The 19,652-nt window shown below is 41.0% G+C and overlaps 1 protein-coding gene across 2 annotated transcripts; it reads left to right on the forward strand.

Moving 5' to 3' along the window:
• The first annotated feature begins 848 nt into the window (after positions 1 to 848).
• Positions 849 to 18,909, forward strand: LOC107378872 (14-3-3 protein zeta). Of its 2 annotated transcripts, none has more exons than XM_015949336.3 (6): positions 849 to 987; positions 6,318 to 6,629; positions 10,705 to 10,828; positions 16,549 to 16,712; positions 16,885 to 16,980; positions 17,993 to 18,909. In XM_015949336.3, exons 2-6 carry the CDS (start codon positions 6,327 to 6,329, stop codon positions 18,047 to 18,049), a joined length of 744 nt encoding a protein of 247 aa, XP_015804822.1. In that variant the 5' UTR covers positions 849 to 987; positions 6,318 to 6,326; the 3' UTR covers positions 18,050 to 18,909. The 2 variants fall into 2 exon arrangements, with proteins under 2 accessions (XP_015804822.1, XP_015804823.1); XM_015949337.3 differs by lacking the exon at positions 849 to 987 and adding an exon at positions 1,133 to 1,273.
• Positions 18,910 to 19,652: the final 743 nt, after the last annotated feature.

The raw sequence follows: 19,652 nt of genomic DNA on the forward strand, positions 1-19,652 counted from the left end.
CTGCTGCTGCACAGAAGGTTTAATCAGAAACTCAGCAATTGTTCTGGTAGACAGAGGCTGGGAAGCTATCACGTATTTGTATGCATTTGCATTCAACTTCAGCATTTTGGCCTGGGTGAAGGTGAAAACTCACTGAACCGGTTCCTTAGACTTTTAAGACCTAACTTAACTCTTTCTTGGCTGTAAGAACCTTGTTTTAGTGTTTTACATTCAATGGAACACAATTAGACTGGGTAAAATCCATCTTATTTGTGTCTACTTCTGTCCTGGCCCTCTTCTGCCAGCACATTACAGTTAATACTATCTGATCTGGCCTTAAATAGGTTACAAGCTCGAAATATTTGCCCAAGGGAAACCGTGTGACAAGGCAAAAATAGCTTCACTCTACCCCTTGGAAACCAACCAGAATGCAGAAATAGCTATTTCTAGTAGGTTAGGAATACTGTAGCCATATCTGCTGCTCCAGTTTACGATGCCCTCTGCTTTTCAAGTTAGTAGCTAATATACAGCATTTGAGACTGAAGAAATAAGTGTCAGAATCACACTTCTACATGCTGAGCTCAACTGTTTTCTTAAGTAAAACCTTTGGCTGCTCATGAATGTTCCCTTGTCACACCACGTGTGACATTGCTGGTTCTAACAAATCTTCAGTTGTTGTTTTTAATCATATTAAACTTATTCTAGCATAGTAAAACGCGTTAGAACCGTAGGTATTAGAAACACGGACGTTTCTCTTCCCTATGTGTACCGCAATGAATGACAAAAGACAGCTATTTTCAACCACTTGAAAAGAAAACGACAACTCCCAGATTTCCTTGCGTTTGGTTGCCACGGTAACGTTTGACGTCAGCTCCTCTTCGCTCCGACGCTGCTCCGGCCTTTCTCTTGGACCGGTGTGATTGGGAGGAAACCCCGTTGACTGTGTTCATTCGGACAGGCTGAGAGAATCAGCTGTAGTTTGGTACGCAGACATCCGGCAGGACTCAGGTATGAACTAGTTTAGCGCATCACAGTTACACTTTTGAGCGGCTATAATTTATTCTCGTGTCGTTTAAATTTACTGTGAAATTCGCGTGTCTCGAGTACAGTTGGCTGCTGCCGTGTTACGTGTGGCGGCGGCGCTCACCCAACTAAAGAACAATGGCCAGCTTAGCTAGCGTTACAGTTCGGGATGTGTCTAATGGCTGGTTTCTTACGGGAAGGCGTGTCAGTGTCGTGTAGACCGAAGCCTTTTTGCCACTGCTGCTAACAACTGCTCAAGCTGTTTTATGAGGTAATGTTTGATTCTTAGTGTGTGTAATCGATAATACGGTTGTGATTAAAACGTATTGTTCCGATGAATGAAGAACTTCCGTTAAAATGTTTGTCGGCTATGTTACAAAATGATCCGGTTTACGTGTTTTCTTAGTATGTACGTTAGCATTTGTGACCTGGTGTTCCACGAATTTAAATTGTTTTGGTCACCCATTCAGATTTACGTGGTATTAAAAAACTAGATGGTCGGCGCAGAGGCGCGACTAGCCGTGTATTCTTTATAAAATCAGCTGCAACTTGTGTTTAAACACGTCTTCGTATAAGAATGCTTTAGTCCGAGGTCCGGTAATAAATGGTTACGTCGCAAAAATCTGCACGATTAGCAGAGTATCTGTTTCAGGAAATAGTTGGCGCCAGATTATTCTGGAAACTGGTCACGAGGGCCTTGATATGGTAGTTGCTATTTACTGACTGGATTGTGTCGCTGTTCAGATGATGGTATTTTGAGTTTACGAGTGAAGCTTTTGCTTTATTATGTGCCAGGAAGTGAAGACTCGTCGAAGTTTGCCACGTCTAAGCGGCACACACTTGGAACTTTGGTTTCCGCTTGTTAGACGAGCCACAGGTAGAAGGATGGGTGTGGTGAGTGTGAATGAGTGAGTAAGAGAAGAGGGAGCACGTTTAGTCCTGAAGGCTAGGCAGCAAACATGATTTCTCCCGACCAAGCTCCATCGATTAAAATAACATTTATGCTTATAATTAAATAAATGTGCTCGTTCTTTTTTTGCCTTGCCTAAATCCAAATTGTACAACTTTTTCATGTCTAAACGCTTCTGATAAGGCGAAGGTGTTTCACACCTGCCCCTCCCTTTGTCAGGAACACACGAGACATTTCGGTGCAAGGGTTCACACGGAGCAGACGCCTCTTTTTATCACCATTTATAGTATTAGTTGTGTTTGACTGGGTTAGAATAAGCATGCTCTTTTTGTATTCATGTTCGTTTATATAAGCAGTGACTTGGGGTTGAATGTAGTTTAGTAAAAGTTGTGTGTGTGCGTGCGTGTGCGTGTCCCATGAGTTTCAGGCATATGTCTTAATCATAGACCTGAATAAAGAAAAAGTGAGTATCTCTGGAAAAGTAGAGCCACAGTGTCCTGAAACATTGGCCTCCATGTTTTTGGAGTCTTCGATGTGGAGCAGTAACTCATTTTCCCTGCATGTAATCACGTTTTAAGTATAAAAAACAAAATAGACACAAAGGCCAGTGTTTCCCCTAGGAATTTTTCCTGGGGGGTGCTTATGACACATCTCACCTTTATGTTAATATTGTTTTATTTGATGCACTCCACTTTGAACTGCACCAATCCAGCAACTGCTGCATTTTATTAACTAGTATTAAAGGTGAATACACCAATATTTGCACAAGAATAATTTTTGTTTTAAACTCTCAGTGACACACTTTGCAGGGAGGATTTGGCATTTCATTTTTCTTGGCGTCTGGAAAAGCATCTCCTTCTGCCCCCTTTATTTGACTTTCTGCTCCCTTTATTTTGGTCCAAGATCATTACTGGGCTGGCCCTATTAAACATGTTCTACACCCCTGCTTAGTAGACTTAATGAAGTATTTTTAAGCTAGTATAAAAATGACTGAGACACAAATTTACATATTTAGCATTATTGACAAATATCTTTGATTTAATTTATTTGTTAAGAACATCAAGATGCATTACAGTGAACATTATAATAAAGTACATTTTTCTAGTGCAGAGGAGACAACCCATAGAAGCACTGATTTGATCTCATTTCAGAGAAAAATAGAACAGGTCAGATGCACCTAATAAATAAAATTACTAACATAAACTCAGGAATCTGTTTCTTTGCTTCATTGTTCTGGTGCTGAAAATATCACTAATGCGGATCAAAGGAGATACACATAGGGATGGGCACCGAATTCGGTACTTTTTAAGGTACCGACCGAATTCCATAGTACCGACCGAGCACCGATTCACGTCATTTCAAACGGTGCCTCGTTTCGGTACCCGTCCATCATAACGAGAACTTGCCAAGACAGCTGCGCATGCGCAAGAGCGTTTTGTCGTCGCTCGCTGCGAACCAGTTGTAAACAGAGCAGCATGGTAGAAAGAACGCACGCTAAAGCTTGGGTCCGCTTCACTAAATGTGATGGGTAACTGGGTGATGATGAAACCAGCGACAAAGATCTAAGTGAGACATCCTCATCTTAATCTGCTCTGGTAGGTAAATTTAATTAGCTTGATATTTTAGCTTCCGTTTCGCTAATGGTGCGTTTGCTTTCTCCTCGGAACTCCGAATTCCCGACTAGAAGAACATGAACGCGCTCTAAAGTTTGGCTTCACTTTACTAAATGTGACGGGTGAAGACGAAACCAGTGACAACGATCTAAGTGTGAGGCATCGTTTTAATCTGCTCCAGTAGCTAAATAAACTAAGATAACGTTAGCTTGATATCTTGGCTTCCATTGCTACCATTGTTATCAGCTAATGGTGCGTTCGCTTTCTCCTTGGAAATTCTAACTTCCCGGTAGGAAAAAGGACGGTAAAAGGAATGAAGTTAAACAGTAAATTTAGTTCACAGCAAAGATGTTTGCTTCAGTTTAATTATCAGCTTATAAACTACAAGGACAATGTTAAAATACAAACAGTTGAATGTTATTTATCGTGATATTTATCAAATATTGTTATATATTGAGAAAATATATATTTAATTATAAAAGAAAATTAAAATAATAAACAAAATTATCGAAAATTGGTACCGTTAAGTACCGGTATCGATTCGTAGGTACCGGGAATTGGTACCGGATCGATTCAAATGTCAAAGGTACCCATCCCTAGATACACAGTAGAGATGGGGGTGCGCGAGGTGAAAAGTGTAATGGCTGCGGAGCTCAGAGAAGTCTGTCATATGTCACCATTTGCGTAGCCAGAAACTCATTTGTGGGTGGGCCTAAGAAAAAGTAAGTGGGCACAATAAATGTAATTGAAAACAAGTATATTTTTGCGTGTGTGTCCTCCACATGTGCCCTAGCTTCATAATAACAAGGCGCCAAGCTTCAGCACTGGCCTGCGCACGCCGATATGTTTCGTATTTGATCATTTTTAACGGTGTTGGAGAAATCTGAAGGTGGCGAGTCATTCTGGCAGATTTAAGACCCTGTCTCATGCAGGTGTTCTGACATTGTAAACCTCACACACAGAACATTGTGGATGTAACTAAATAAATCAAGAAATGATTCCCATTCAGGCTATTAACAGCGCGCTGAAGATCTGAAGTTCAGAGTGCGTCTGTCAGAGGTCAGACGCGTTCCAGCGGAACCACGGCTCACGGGTGCACAAGTGAGCACATCTTGGCTGTGCAGAAGTAATTTTACAACATTGGTTTAAATAGCGCGAGACGCGGTGACTTGAGCGGCTCATGTGTTATTTTGTAATTATGTTGTTTATTTGTTTACATTTTTTCCCTTTAGTCTTAAAAATTCCAATATTTGCCCATAACTTCTTATTTTATGTCTGTTTGATGTCATCATTTTAAAAATATTAGATCAGATGATACTCAGTACTCAAGTAGGCTTCTAATCAGATACTTTTTTACCCTTACTTGAGTAATAAACCCTATATCAGGAAAATATCATCCTCGGTTTGTGTCCTTCCAGTGAGCTTTGCAGATGTGGGAAAATGTCATCAGGCAGTAATCATTGTTAAATTCATAATTATTCTCGGAGAGAGACCAACTCTTATCTTCCCCTGGGAGCCCCATAATGCATAGCGTCATTTAAACATGGGGGTGTCCGCGACACGGTTTATATGCAGGTAGCGGCGCTGCAGCTGCTTTATATAGCGACTCGTTGCGTTCTCCCTCAACCCAAATCCTCGGATCACGCATTTTAGCTAAAACGCTAATGTTAGCTTGCCTTGCGTTGACTGTAGAGTTGTGGGTGATGGTCACGCAGATGTGTCATGAGATTTGAAGCGTTGCTGCCTTTCACAGACACTTTTTCTGCACGTGCTGCAAACAGGTTAGCCGTCCGTCTTCTATAAACTCCCTCAGCATTCTTCAAATATCTAAAAGATGCCCGTACTTCCGACTTTGTCTTCTTTGAGGGATAAAAAATGTCCTCCTGAGCGCTGCCGTCTCCTCCTTTGGCCATTATTTCAGCTTTAGCTTCAAGAAAGTTTTGCTTGTAAACAGCAAAGCGCGCATGTACCGCCGGCAACTTCAGCAGATGATACGGTGGCTGGTAAGGGTCACCTCGCCTACACCACAGCCACGGTAAACCCACCAAGATAATATAGTTTTTTTTTTTAAAAACAAGACGGGTATTGTCAACTTTTTTTTTTTTACCGATGTTTATCGCTACACTGGTTACCGTGACAACCCTACCTGATCGGTCTGCTTTGATCTATTTTGAAAACTCCGATCAAAACCAATAGGGGCGCTATCGGCTGATTATGATCAAATGCCGATCCATCGGTGCATCCCTAATATATATATCCATGCCCTGATGTGGGGGCTGGGGGGTGCGTCGACATGGTCGGGACATAGAAAGGGGGTGCGCGGCTAAATAAGTTTTGGAACCACTGCGCTAGGGTGATGTTGACACCAAAACAAAGCGGAGACTCGCCTCTTACATCAGGAAGAATCCGCGCATTTCGAGCTTCATCCGTTCTTTCATAATCCGTTGTTGAATTGTGATCGGCAGAAACTTTTCCGGTTCGTGCCTCACATTTTTTTTACAGCAGCGGCCCAAAACGATCTAACACATGGATTTTCTGCTTCCTGATCACATGACGTGTGACGTACGTGGATGAAGATCGGCTTTAGAGCTGGGATCTTTGTTCTCATGGTGTGGGGGCTCGTTCAGACGCCCACACAGTAAAAAGGAAAAAAAAAGCAAATGACGACTTTTGTTTTCAGTGGCAGCTAATAAGTTAAGGGCTTGGCCTCTAGATGAGCTGAATGTAGTAATGAATAAAAGAGATTTAACCCTTCCTCTTTTTATTGTCCTTTTACAATTTCATCCCCCAAGTGAGCAATCATGAGCAGCACACCTCATATGGAACTGGTGCAAAAGGCGAAGCTGGCCGAGCAGGCTGAGCGCTACGACGACATGGCTGCTGCAATGAAAGCAGTGACCGAGGAGGGTGAGCAGCTGTCCAATGAAGAGCGCAACCTGCTCTCTGTGGCCTACAAAAACGTTGTGGGTGCCCGTCGCTCCTCTTGGCGTGTGGTTTCCAGCATCGAGCAGAAGTCGGAGGGCAGTGAAAGCAAGCAAGCAAGGATCAAAGAATACCGGGAAGTCATCGAGAAGGAGCTGCAAGAGATCTGCAATGATGTTCTGGTGAGAATATGTAATAAGAGAGCTGCTACTTTTATTTGTTTTTATCCACTTGGTATGTTTTTTCGTGTCTTTCGTAAACACCACAAAAGCTCTGAAACAAGTTCAGTGTTTTCTTTTCATGGCTGTTAAAAAGGTAAGCAAGACTTGTTAAGTTTACCATCTGAGTTTAATTATCTGTTTACAAATAAAACGATTTTGAATTCGCTACTGTGCCTCCTCCGTGGACGCTGGGCTTACGAAGCGTCGGTCGGGGGAAACCCTGATACTGAATATTGCATTAATGTTATTGTGTTACAGGATAATGCCAGTACCAGTTAAACTGAGGAGTTAACACACCGTTACTGCAGAGTGGATGAATGACCTACAGTAGTGTCCCGTTTCACATCTGAGGTGTTTAAGTCTGCCACTAAAGAAGCTGTCTGTGGCTTCCACAGTAAAATAGTGTGTGTGACGGGTTTTCCAAGATAGAGAACAGGAGTGATGTGTTCGGTTCCCTTGGTTCTTATTAAGACTCTAGCAGCAGCATTCTGAATAAGCTGCAGCTGCTTCACGGCTTTTTTGGGGGGGGGGGGGGGGGGGGGGGACCAGTTAGGATAGTCCAGCCTGCTGTAGATGAACACATGAATATGTTTCTCCAGGTCTTGTCTGGACATGAGACTTCTGAGTAGTGCTATTTGATGCAGATGATAAAACACTGATCTTGTTAAAGCCTTAATGTGACCAGTGAAGCTCAGGTATGAATCAATTATGACACAAAAAGATTTCTAATCTTTATTCCTCTGGAGCAAAGCTGAGCAGTAACCTCCATCCTAGCCTTCTTATCTCCAAAGGCAATAACTTCAGTCTTGCCTTTGTTTAACTGGAGGAGGTTTGACTGCATCCAGTCATTAAGTTGCTCCAAACACTGATAGTGGGTCTAGAGGACCACGGTCACGAGGTGATAGAGCTAGGTAGATCTGGGTGTCATCTGCATAACTATTTAATTTCATTTGACTTTATTTGTAAAGCCCCTTCCACAACCTTATCGGGCATCCAAGGTGCTGGAAAATACAGCAAGCAACATAAAACCCAATAAAGAAAAAACTATGATAGGTAATGTTGAATTGAGCCTTGGGGGACTTGTTTCTCTCTTTCTTTCTCTCTCTCTCGCTCTCGGTCTCTCTCTCTCATCACATTTAATCGTTTTGACAGAAGAAAATAATATATTGCGATATTGTAACTGCACATGCTTTAAATTAAATTGTAACGACTCATAATAGTATGAAATTTCTTGAGTGTAGTTTTTTTACTTTAATACTGCCATTTCAGCAAGTTTAATATACATCCCATGTGTAGATCCTATTCTTATTTTCTCAGCTTGTGTATTCTCTGCCTGAGGTGACTCAGGGTGGTAATCCTATCATTAGAGAAGATGACCCACCAATGTTCTGCATTGCTGACCTCCACTTCAGCTCAAAGCCTAATGGAGAGTGAAAGAAAGGGAGGGCATGTGGGGCAAGTAGGTTTAGGATATGGCTGAGTTTGTTTCATCCAGCTGAAGCTGTGTGTGTGATTACTCTTGTGCTGGGCGGTACAGCACACGTCTTAAGGCAGCTTTTCCAAACTCTTCAACACACTGAAGGTAACCACATCAGGCCTGGCCTTCTTCCCAGGACACATCCTGCCTTAAGTGTGCATGTCTGTTCAAGCAGAAGATCTGCTCTGAATTGACATGAATCTGGACCTGCAGCTTATTTTATGGATTATTTTTTGGGGTATTATGTTTTAGTGAACACATGGGGGTGGAAATCTTTCCTGAGCTCGCCTGCGCCATAGAGCCCCCTGGATTAGTCTTTGCACCCTTTACATCTGCATACTTATTATGTATGAAATGAACAGTCACACCGAGTGAAAAACCAAACATCAGTTTCACATGGATACAGGTGCATTATTTACATTGTAAGTATTACAGTTCACTGTCTGAAGTACTTTTGCTGATGTCATCAAATAACTTAAGTCCCAGATCAACGGCCATTTTGGAGATACGGTGGTGATTAACAGGGCTTGGTCAAACACAGATCTTTACACCTTAAGTCCCTCAAAGGCTGAGATGCTTACAGGCCAGATGGGGAAAGGCAAGGCAGCTTTATCTGTATAGCACTCTTCATACATTCAATTCAAAGATACTTTATTAATCCCAGAGGAAAATTAGAAAAAATCTAGTGTGCTTTCCAGGAGCAAGAACACAAAACAACCCATTTATTAAATCAAATTCAAAATACACAAAATTAGTTGTAAGAATGAGATAAATAAGGCAAAGTTAAAGGCTGAGCAGTTATAGTGCAGCAAAATAAATTTTGGTAGCCTATAAAAGTGTTTTTCACAAATAGACCTCTTTGAGTCATTTTCATTTCAGATACTGACCAGATGATTCTATTTGTCATCATTTAACTGTTTTAGCAACCAAATCTGTTTTAATTGGCTCCAGAAAGGCCAAGGACCATAATCTCTTTGAATCTTGTTTCCAGGAAAACAAATCGACTTGATGGAAATCACGGAAGTGTCATTTCTGTCATGATGCAGTAAAACAATCTGTGGCCCTAGCACAGGTTTTCTTAGGTCTGCATATTGCTGTAGTGATATTCTCATTTTAGCTGTGCCCTTGCCAGCGGCCCAGTTCTACATTCAGATCCCAGAAGGGTTCTCTGATCTCTAACACCAGCGTTCAGCAAATACAGGCCCTCGTTGGCCCCTTTTTATTTCATGGTGTTTGTGGTGTAAATGATGGGTGGTGCTTAAGCAGTTACAACATGGTAGAAGTTTTGTAGCTGCACTAGAACGACATTGTGGCACAGCTGGTAGCACCCTCACCTTAGCGTGAGAAGGTTGCAGGTTTGAATCCCGGCTGTGGCCTTTTTTCATGAAGTATTGTGTGTTAGATTTTTCTGGGTTGTTCAGGTTTCCTCCCACAGATCAAAAACATGTATGCCAGGTTAAATGGTGTCTATATCGTCTCTAGGTGTGAGTGAGTGTGTGACTGGTTGTGTTTGTCTCTGTCGTAGACTGGCAATTTGTCCAGTGCGTCCTCCGCCTCTTGTTTAATGTCTGCTGGACGTGGCCGCCAGCTTCCCCAAGACCCTACTGAGGATGGAGCAGTTAGGATGCATGGATCCTGCATTGCATTTCTCAGGCGTCACCTATGTGTGTTGGTGCATGGAGATGGATGTAGTTATTTTCTGAGTCTGAAACAGTTACATTCTGACAATAAACTAGAAATTACAAAGATTTCAAGTTGACATGATCTAGACAGGGTTTTCTAACAGAATTACTGCTGCAGCATTGTTCTTTATATTTAAAATGCAGATTTAACCACTAAAATGTTTGCAGAAATAACTAATATTTTTGTTGTCAATAATGGCTTCCCCCTTGCTCGTTTCTAGTTTGGATTCAGGTTAGCAGCATGAGCAGATTATCTAGCGCTGCATGCTTGTACTGTCAAGTGCCAGGCTGAGCTGTGTGAGTGACCTACTTCCTCATCAGGAGTTCAGCAGCACAGCTCCACCCCCACCAGCTTCTGTCCATGCAACCCATCGTCCTTGTCCGTCCCCATCACTGGATTCCTGTATTGGCCATCCTCACTCTCTTGTCTGTTCAGCTCGCCCCTTTCTCCTCCCCTGTGCTCTCATGCCATGTTCAGATAGATTCACTCCCTTCTGTGGTCCCTGAAGCATCTGTGATCTAGCTTATCCACATTGTCACGCTCAAACCCTGAGGCTGCTGCTGGCAGCCAACTTGCCTTTACTCATGTTTAAGTCTGAAGAAGAAGAACAATTTTTTATAGCACCTTTCAAGATAAAAGCCATGAGTCACTCCACAAGAACAAAAAATAAGACATTGTTTAAAAATGAGGGGGGGGGGGGGGGGGGGGGGCAGTTTTAGATTAAAAAAGGTCTTTAAAAACAATCATAGTTTTTTTAACTGCCCTGGTGAGATCGATGACTGTTTCAGCTCAAATGTCAGATGAAAAGTTTTCTGCATATGAACAATTTTGTTTGCAAATATGAAATTGTAATTTGTTTCATTTTTTCCACCACAGGGTCTTCTGGACAAGTATCTCATTCCCAAGGCGTCTCCAGCAGAGAGCAAAGTATTTTATTTGAAAATGAAAGGAGATTACTACCGCTACTTGGCTGAGGTGGCTACAGGAGAAAAAAGGGATGGTAGGTAGCTTTTTAGATGTGCATCACCATGGAACCTGTTCTTTAGGTTACACACATGTTAATCACCCCAATAGTCATTGATGACCTAGTGAGTATGGATCACTAACTGCAGAAAACCTTGTTACAGTTGGCTTTTCACGGCATTTTTCTTTAAAAAAGGACGAATGACACAATCATTCAGTTTTATAAATCTCTTTTTATGCCATTATAATTTATAAGATAATTCAAAAATGTGTGTATATCCACACATGCAATAAAAAATTAATAATAAAGCACAGGTATGCACAGAGAAGGTATAAGCATGAGTTAAACTTTAGAGTATCAGTTCACCTAGCTGCTTGTGTGCAAAGCAGTGACATTTAACTTGGACCTAATTAAGTCTGAAAGTGATCATAAATGTTATTAAAGTAGGTAAAACTGCTGTGATTTTCACATAATCTATATACACACACACACACACTACAGGCCAAACGTTTGGACACACCTTCTCATTCAATGTGTTGCATTTATCTTCATGACCACATCAGGAGATTGTCACTGAAGGCATCAAATCTATGAATGAACACATGAGGGGTTATGTGTTTAACCAAAAAGGTGAAATAACTAAAAACATGTTTTATATTCTATTTTCTTTAAAAAGCCACCCTTTGCTCTGATTACACACTCTTGGTGTTCTCCTGATGAGCTTCAGGAGGAAGTCACCTGAAATGGTTTTCCAACAGTCTTGAAGGAGTTCCCTGAGGTGTTTAGCTCTTGTTGGCCTCTTTGTAAATGGTCATGGTCATGAAAATAAAGAAAACACACTGAGTGAGAAGGTATGCCCAACCTTTTGGCCTGTACTGTATGTGTGTGTGTGTGTATATATATATATATATATATATATATATATATATATATATATATATATATATATATATATATATATATATATATATATATATATATATATATATATATAGAGATATATATCAATCTATATATGATTGATAGATATAAATAGATTGATATATATATAGATATATATAGATATAGATAGATGGATGGATGGATATATATATATATATATATATATATATATATATATATATATATATATATATATATATATATATATAGATTGATAGAGATGGATGGATGGATACAGTACTCCAGTATAAAAGCGACCGCATCAGCAGGGTATCCGAGGGGTCTTGAAAAGTCTTGAATTTGATTAAAGGGAAATTAAGACCCTTAAAAGTCTTTTAAAAGTCTCAAATGAATTTAGTAGTCTTAAATTAGGTTATTGATGTGAATTTAAAATACATTTGTCTCAGATGTTAACTTCAGGATTCAGTTCAAGATCCTGGTTCTGGTCTATAGGGCCTTACATGGACAAGCACCATCATACATTGGTGATCTTCTCAGTCCCTACACCTCCAGCAGGTCCCTGAGGTCCAGTGACCAAATCCTACTGGTTGTGCAGCACCAGGCTAAAGGTCAAAGGTGACAGATCATCTGCTGCTGTGGCCCCCAGACTCTGGACCATCCCCCCCCACACACACACCCAAATCTGAGATCAGTGGACTCAGTGGTCTCCTTTAAACTCACCTGTTCAGACTTTGGTGGGACTTTCATCACCGCCCTCTCCTTGTTCTGCTCTTACTACCTACTCCGCCTTTCCCCACAAGCCACTGGTCTTTCCTATTCATTTTCTCTCTCCCTTTCCTTACATAATTTTTTAATCACAGTTTTTATGTATTTTTTCTCATTTAAACAAATTTTTAATCATTTATAATCTTTTTTTATACTTTGTTTTTATTTTATTTTTTGTGTGTGTGATGCGCCTCGTAATTTTCATCTTCAGAGGCGCTCTATAAAAGATCGTTTTCTTTCTTTCATACTTGCAAAATTGGCACTTTTTGGCAAAAATGGCCGTTTATAGGGAGCCTAAGTCTCCTCCCTTTCCGGTTGGCTTGCGAGTCCCCGGAAGAACGAAATAATGAATGCAAGTCAATGGGGCAATCTGTAAATCTCTAAAATTCAGACATCATATGTGAAGTCCATGGCACATAACAAGCAGGATTGGGAAAATAGCATTTTTAGCTCTATTGACTTGCATTCATTTTTTCGTACTTTAAGGACCCATGGTCCGGAAGTAGATGGGTGTGACTTAAGCCTGGTTTATGCCTCTCCGTCAGCTTCACAAGGGACAGACACACGGATTGACGGAAGCGTTTTGCTCTCATACTTCTCCGTCTCCTGGGGAGTGTTGCAAAGCAGTTGCCCGGCAGGACAGCAGAGGGCGTAGCGCTGTTCTGTGGTATCCTGTCATGTATTGGTCCAAGATCGTATGTTTATATTGTGTTTTTTGTGTATATTAGAGACTTTTAACACGGACATATTTTGTCTCTCATTCTCCCACCGCTTCATGCACTCCCCACCTCTAAACCCACGTTTCCTGTCATCTCCGTCCACAAATAAAACGCTTGCTGCGCATCTTTTCACTCCTCCACTCACGGGAGAATTAAACATTCATATTTTTAGAGTTTTTTTCGCGAGATATTCTTCAAGCTTCTCCGTGTCTGTCACTAGTTTTCCTCGGCTCTCTTTACAATGGCGGCGCTGTAAACAACAGCGGCGTCCTGACCAATCACAAGCTTGCGTAATCCGTCTCGTTCGACGGATGTTTAAAAAAGTGGGCTCGACTCCGTACGTACTTGCGTGCCCTACGCAAGGACGGATAATGGCGTTGCGTGTCTCCGCACTGACGCAGACGGAGAAGCATAAATCAGGCTTTAGGCTCCATACAACGTTCATGTGACTCAAGAGTTTTTGTTTGTAGGAAAGGTGAGTTTTTGATCTGGTTTCAGTCGCTCTTTATGAGAATCAATATCAGAAAAACGAGAGTGTTCATCCTGTTCACAAACCATCTTTGTCAGTGGGTCACAGGTCATCATTTGACCAGTCACGGAGACAGATAGTCAAAAACGTGCTGCGGTAGCCAGTATCGCGGCGCCGCTACTACTGTCGCTTAAACATCTCGCAGCGGTTGGAGCTTAAAGTTTGTAAAATCAAATAAAATCCCCTCCAAGTCCCAGTTTCCTGTCAAGAACTTAATCAGGTTTGTCTCCTTTCAGTTTCAGCCTTCACTGATGTTTCCTGTGGCTTGTGGTCTTTTTGTTTGTTGGGGGGAGTTGGGTTCAAGTGTTGGTCAAAAACAGGTTTTCTAGTAATTAGACAGGTCCAGAGTCTGGATCTGTTTTCAATGAGATGTTATTAGTGGAAAACAAATAGATCTAAAGATCTTCCTGGTACTTTTACTATCATTCTATTGTGGAAGGTCAGCACAAATATTCAATGAAAACTTTAAAAAGCTGCTTAAACCTTCATTTTCTTATGGTGTCCTGTCTATATATAAAATCTGTTGACGGTTTAAAATAATTTAAGGTCTTCAGAGCCACACTAGAAGGTCCAAAGAGCCTTGGGTAAGCTGTGGTCACTGGTAGCCTGGCCTGCCAGACTCGTCCTGTTTAAATCTGCCCCGAGAATGAGTCTGGTAACTCACAGGCAGAGAGGCACTTGAGGGGCTGGACTAGGCAGCTCAAAAATGACCAATCACGGTATCCACGGGTTCTTAAAAAGTCTTAAATTTGCTTTTCCAAATTTAAGGCCTTAAAAATCCTTAAAAATTACAAATAATCCTTAAATACAGTTTCCAAAGGTCTTAAATTACCAAAGACCCAATAAACAAGATTCTTTCATTTCTATAAAATTTTCATGAATTTCTAGCATTTTTTCTGTTCAGCATTTTTTGTGTACGATATAAGCGGAACCGTACACGTTCAGTTGGTTGTGAAAGGGGCCTATTTTTAGATGAGCTGGTTAAGCTAGTTGGAGCTTCTACCATGGGGAAGGGCAAGTTTAATGGTAACTGGATGGCTAATCCCACGTCCGCGATGTGGTTAGCACCGGTTCCAGGCAATAGCTGGAAATTATAGCTTAAAATAAATTTAAAAAATGGCTTAAATTTGGTCAAAGTGGCCTTAAAAAAGGTATTAAAAAGTCTTAAATTTGGCTCCCTTAAACCTGCAGATACCCTGCAATCAGAAAAAAGGCTGAAATCCCGACTGTACTGCACGATGCGGTAGATTTCTAGTTGTAGTAAAAAAATTGCGTCTGGCAATGGCGCAAACATCTTTTATTTTGTTAGAAGAAATGCTTTTAGCGCTTCTACTTGTGATTTTAAAGACATTTGAGTCATTTAGAACAGAGGAAAGTCGCAGCAAACTCCGCCGCTGTCTTCGTTGTTTATGAGAAACTGAGCGCCCCCGTGTGTGACATCTGCGACGCTGTAGTTTTTTTTAGCTGTAGTAAAAATGACGTCTGGCAACAGCGCAAACATTTTTGTTTTGAAGAAATGCTTTTAGTGCTTCTACTTGTTGTGGTTTTAAAGACGTTCAAATCATTTAGAACAAAGGAAAGAGCCGCAGCGAACTCCACTTCAGTCACCATGTTTATGACAAACTCGGCGTTGTGGTGTGTGACGTACGCTACTCAGCCCTGATTGTCTCGGTTAGAATTCTCACGGGGTGGGGTTATTTGAATAGGAGAGTTCCCAGACTCTTTCTCTGTGCAGAATTAAACAGAGGAGGGGTCTGGCAGGCCAGGCTAGGTCACTGGAGAGGGACTGGGAAACGGTATTAAAGCTTTTGCTGTTTGCTTGTTCAAGCTGAATCAGATAGAACATGAATTATATAATAATAATTTTATGTATATTTAACAGTGATGTTGGAGATAAAAGGCAGAATGGATAAAGTAAAAACATTTTTTTATCTCGTTGCTTTGAAACGTCCCACAGTGGGTGAGTTGGGTTCTGGTCATCCTACTAAAGAAAATGATTACAGTCATTTGGAATATTTTCACATTAGTCTCCTAATAATAATTAATTTTTAAATGATGATCCCTAATCAGTCAGTTTGATGTATTTTTTAGCTCTCTTGAACAGTATGACTGGTAGACAATTGCTTGCATTTTGCAAAAAAAATCACAATAAATAATTATTCTTAATAAAATAAAGGCATGTAAATGTCAGCGGTCACCACAAAGCCCACTGTAGTGTAGATGCAAATCTGCAGCACGCAGGAACCTTTCATTTTAGTTGTCACACGTTTCACAGCTTACGAGTTTGCAGGTATGAAAAATTGATGCATGGAAACTACTTTTATTTTTTGTTCTTCTATGCCAGCTGTTTGTGTTTTTCTACCACGTGGCTTTACTTATTATTGCTACAGCCTTGCTGTCCCAGATGTGATGCAACCCGACAGTTGAAGAGGTGGAAAACGAAGCCATGCAGCATTTAAAAATAGTATACGAGTGTTCAATAGTTGGGTTAGCTGATTGCAGTAAAGTCTTAATCTTGTTTTTGGGGGGCTTAAAGTCTTAAAAGTCTTGCATTTAGTTTTGAGATCCCTGCATATACCCTGTATAAGTAAATGGAGTACACATATGTTAAGATAAAATAAGAACAAGTTAAAATCGTGAATCAAGTAAAAATGCCTAAAACGAACAGAGTGATCAATCATTTACGGCATCAGTGAAAAGATACGTTTTCAGCTTTACAAACTTCCTCCGAGCATGCTTCTCTGTGGCAGAGCGCATCAATAAGAGTTGGCGTTTGTTTATCTTTCTGAAAACATCCTTTTTAAGGTTTTTCTGGTCTTACTTTGCTTTTCCCCTTATAGACATTATTAAGGATTCAGAGAAGGCTTACAAAGATGCCTTTGAAATCAGCAAAGAAGAAATGCAGCCTACGCATCCAATCCGCCTTGGTCTTGCTCTTAATTTCTCTGTGTTCTACTACGAGATCCTCAATTCACCTGAAGAAGCCTGCAAGCTGGCCAAACAGGTAATTGTTGTAACTGTGCAAACTACTAATCAACGTGTAGATTCAACTACAGCTGGGATGGTGGGTTATTTCTTCAGCCCGTTGGGCTGGTCTAGAAGGCAAATGTCTACAGCACTGACTCGTAACTAACACTGTAGCCTTCCAGGCTTTAACATGTGTTTGAATCCTTCAGGCCTTTGATGATGCCATTGCTGAACTCGACACGCTGAGTGAAGAATCGTACAAAGACAGTACACTAATCATGCAGCTATTAAGAGACAACCTGACTGTAAGTTTCATTTCACTGATCAGAAACATCAGATGTTCAGATAATAGATCAGAGTATCAGAACCGGGGGGTTGTGTTCGCCAAATGTTTTCCGTATTGGACTGTTGTTGTTGAACAGTGACTCAGGGTGTCTGTGGGGTCTTTAAGTCTGAACTTTAATTTTCAGATGCCTACATATACCCTGTGACTGTAGAATCTGAAGGTTGTCGGTCATTTTGACAGATTGCAGTTCACACCCGACGCGTGCAGGAAAACATTAGACTGTACGTCGTGACACCTGCGCGAGCGTGTCATCATTTATTGGACTTATGATTGGAGGTAGAAAAAATAACGCGCAACTCAACATCAGAGGTGACAAAATCAGAAGATTTACATCTGAGGATTTTCTCACACTGTAACATCGTTCTCAGCGAATGCTGCTGAGCACAGGTACCACCGGTCCCGCTGACCACTGCCAGCAGGCAGGGTGGGCTAGGTGTCTTGCCCAAGGACACGGCAGCATTCTGAGAAGAAGGAAGTTGAAGAAGAAGCTGCACTCGTACCACAGCTGGCGAAATCTTAAGACGAGCATTTCATTCTAGCGTTGATATATTACTGGGGTACTCTGGTCAGGTTGTTCGGACTAAATATTTCTAAGTGAATGCAAATTTAAAGGTAATGAATATTTAAAACAAAAGTGACGGAGAAAAACGATCACGACCTTTTGTTTTTACCCTGTTGGTTAAAATGGTGATGTTTTAAATGTGATGCTGTTTAAAACCCAAAGACAAGAAAAGTGATGAAAATGTTGTTGAAACAGAACAGTTAATGTTACGCCGCTAAAACCAGGACTTGTTTGGCCATTTTTGTTCCAAAATGATGATTGGCTGTTTCAGATCATGACTTGGGAGGCATTAGAATAAAATTGTTGCACTGAGATATGGAGACAAGATTTGGTTAGGGAAGATGAGCTTCTTCGTGAGGTGAATGGTGACCAAACTCCTCATTCTTCTTTTTCTTTGATCTGTCTTCAGCTCTGGACTTCTGATAACCAGGCTGAGGGAGAGGAAGCAGAGGAGCCCAAAGATTAAGCCACCTTCCTAATGCCATCCCTGTCTGCCTGCCATCGTCTAGGATCTACATCTTGATCATCCACACTTTGACCATCTCATTGTTGTCATCAAACTCTCGCCATTGTTTTTAGGTTTCTACTCATCTCACTACTTTTGGTTGGCGGTCTGTTCTCTTGTAACTGTGGGTAAAATGGGATGGGCAGCGAGGGGGAGTATTGACAGTATGATGGAAGGGTTCGTGTATGTTTGGGGGATGATGGTGAACTGTTTTTTCTGACTCTGGGTCTTCTAAAGTGTGGGAGCACGCGTTCTGAAATTATGAGACATGCAGCACCTGAAGTTTAAACAAACAGAAAAGATTGGATCCTCCGGTTAAAATGTAATTGTGAGTAAGACACCACATCAGATTGGACCGCAGCTATCACTCCATACTAAACATAAGGAATTACAGCAGAGGTGAACATGTTGATGAGGCGTGCTGGAGATGGAGGGCAACATTTTATACCGGTTACATTCCATTTACCGTTAGATGTTAAATTTTCTACTTTTTTTTTTTTTAAATAATTTCTGGGGGGCTGCTTTTTTATGCATATCTATTTCTAGGTTTAGAAAAACTGAACAAGAACACAAGCTTGTATTGTTTTGTATGAGCACCGCAGTAAGAAAAAACCCACCCATTTTTCTATTACTACTGCTTTTTCAAATTTAGTTTTTCTTTCGGTCGAAATTGTTGGTAAGGGGTAGTTTGTGGAGGACTAAGGAAGGCTGTTGGGCTTTGTTAGCTTTGTCTTTGACCTTGTCATACTGAACACTTAAGCTTAACTGTTATTTGGGGAAAATGTGTAATTTCATGTAAGTGGAATAAAATGTTTAAAAGATTTAATTTGTCATTTTTAAGTGGTAAACTACTACTCTCAAGTGCAAACGCCAGGTCTAGTCACTGGAATAATGGATAGTCTGTTTAAGTCTTGCATAAGGACCCTTTACAAGCCCACACATCACAGACCCAACTAGCCCTCCACAGGTTCATCATTTATTCAGACAGGTCAGAATTGTTATAGATGGGCGGATTTGATTTCCAGTGCAAATACTCGTGTACACTTGCTAGACTTTATTCTGGAGTAGTAAGAAAATGCACTGCCAAGTACAATAAACTATTAAACTGATCACTTGGTCTGTTGCAATACTACCAATCTACTGTAATCATCTGTTACCAGAATTCCTTCATCTGTGAGGTCTTAAAGGTCCATTTATATAGCCAGAGACATGTAGGGTGTATGAGGCTTGATGTAATGCCCTGATTGATCCACACTGGTGCCTGTGTGTTAGAAGAGTGGGATAAATAGGTCACTGAGGTCAAACAGGTTGGCTGACATCACCTCTGGAGACAACACTTCCATCCCGGACAGACCCTGATGTCTGTCATGGGTTTTTTCTTCCACACATGAATAAGAATGAGTGATGGAAAATAGATTTCTAAAGAAAATGAGCAATAAAGCCATCACAGCTCTGAGTTTGAGCACAGGTCAATGTCAAGCATGTAAGCCTGTCCAGCTCGTTTAATTTTAACCAGTGTTAGGCCTGTAAAGAGTAATCCTGACCTATCTGGGCAAGCCAGACT

This window comes from Nothobranchius furzeri, chromosome 5 (genome assembly GCF_043380555.1).
Source record: "Nothobranchius furzeri strain GRZ-AD chromosome 5, NfurGRZ-RIMD1, whole genome shotgun sequence".
Lineage (NCBI taxonomy): Eukaryota > Metazoa > Chordata > Actinopteri > Cyprinodontiformes > Nothobranchiidae > Nothobranchius > Nothobranchius furzeri.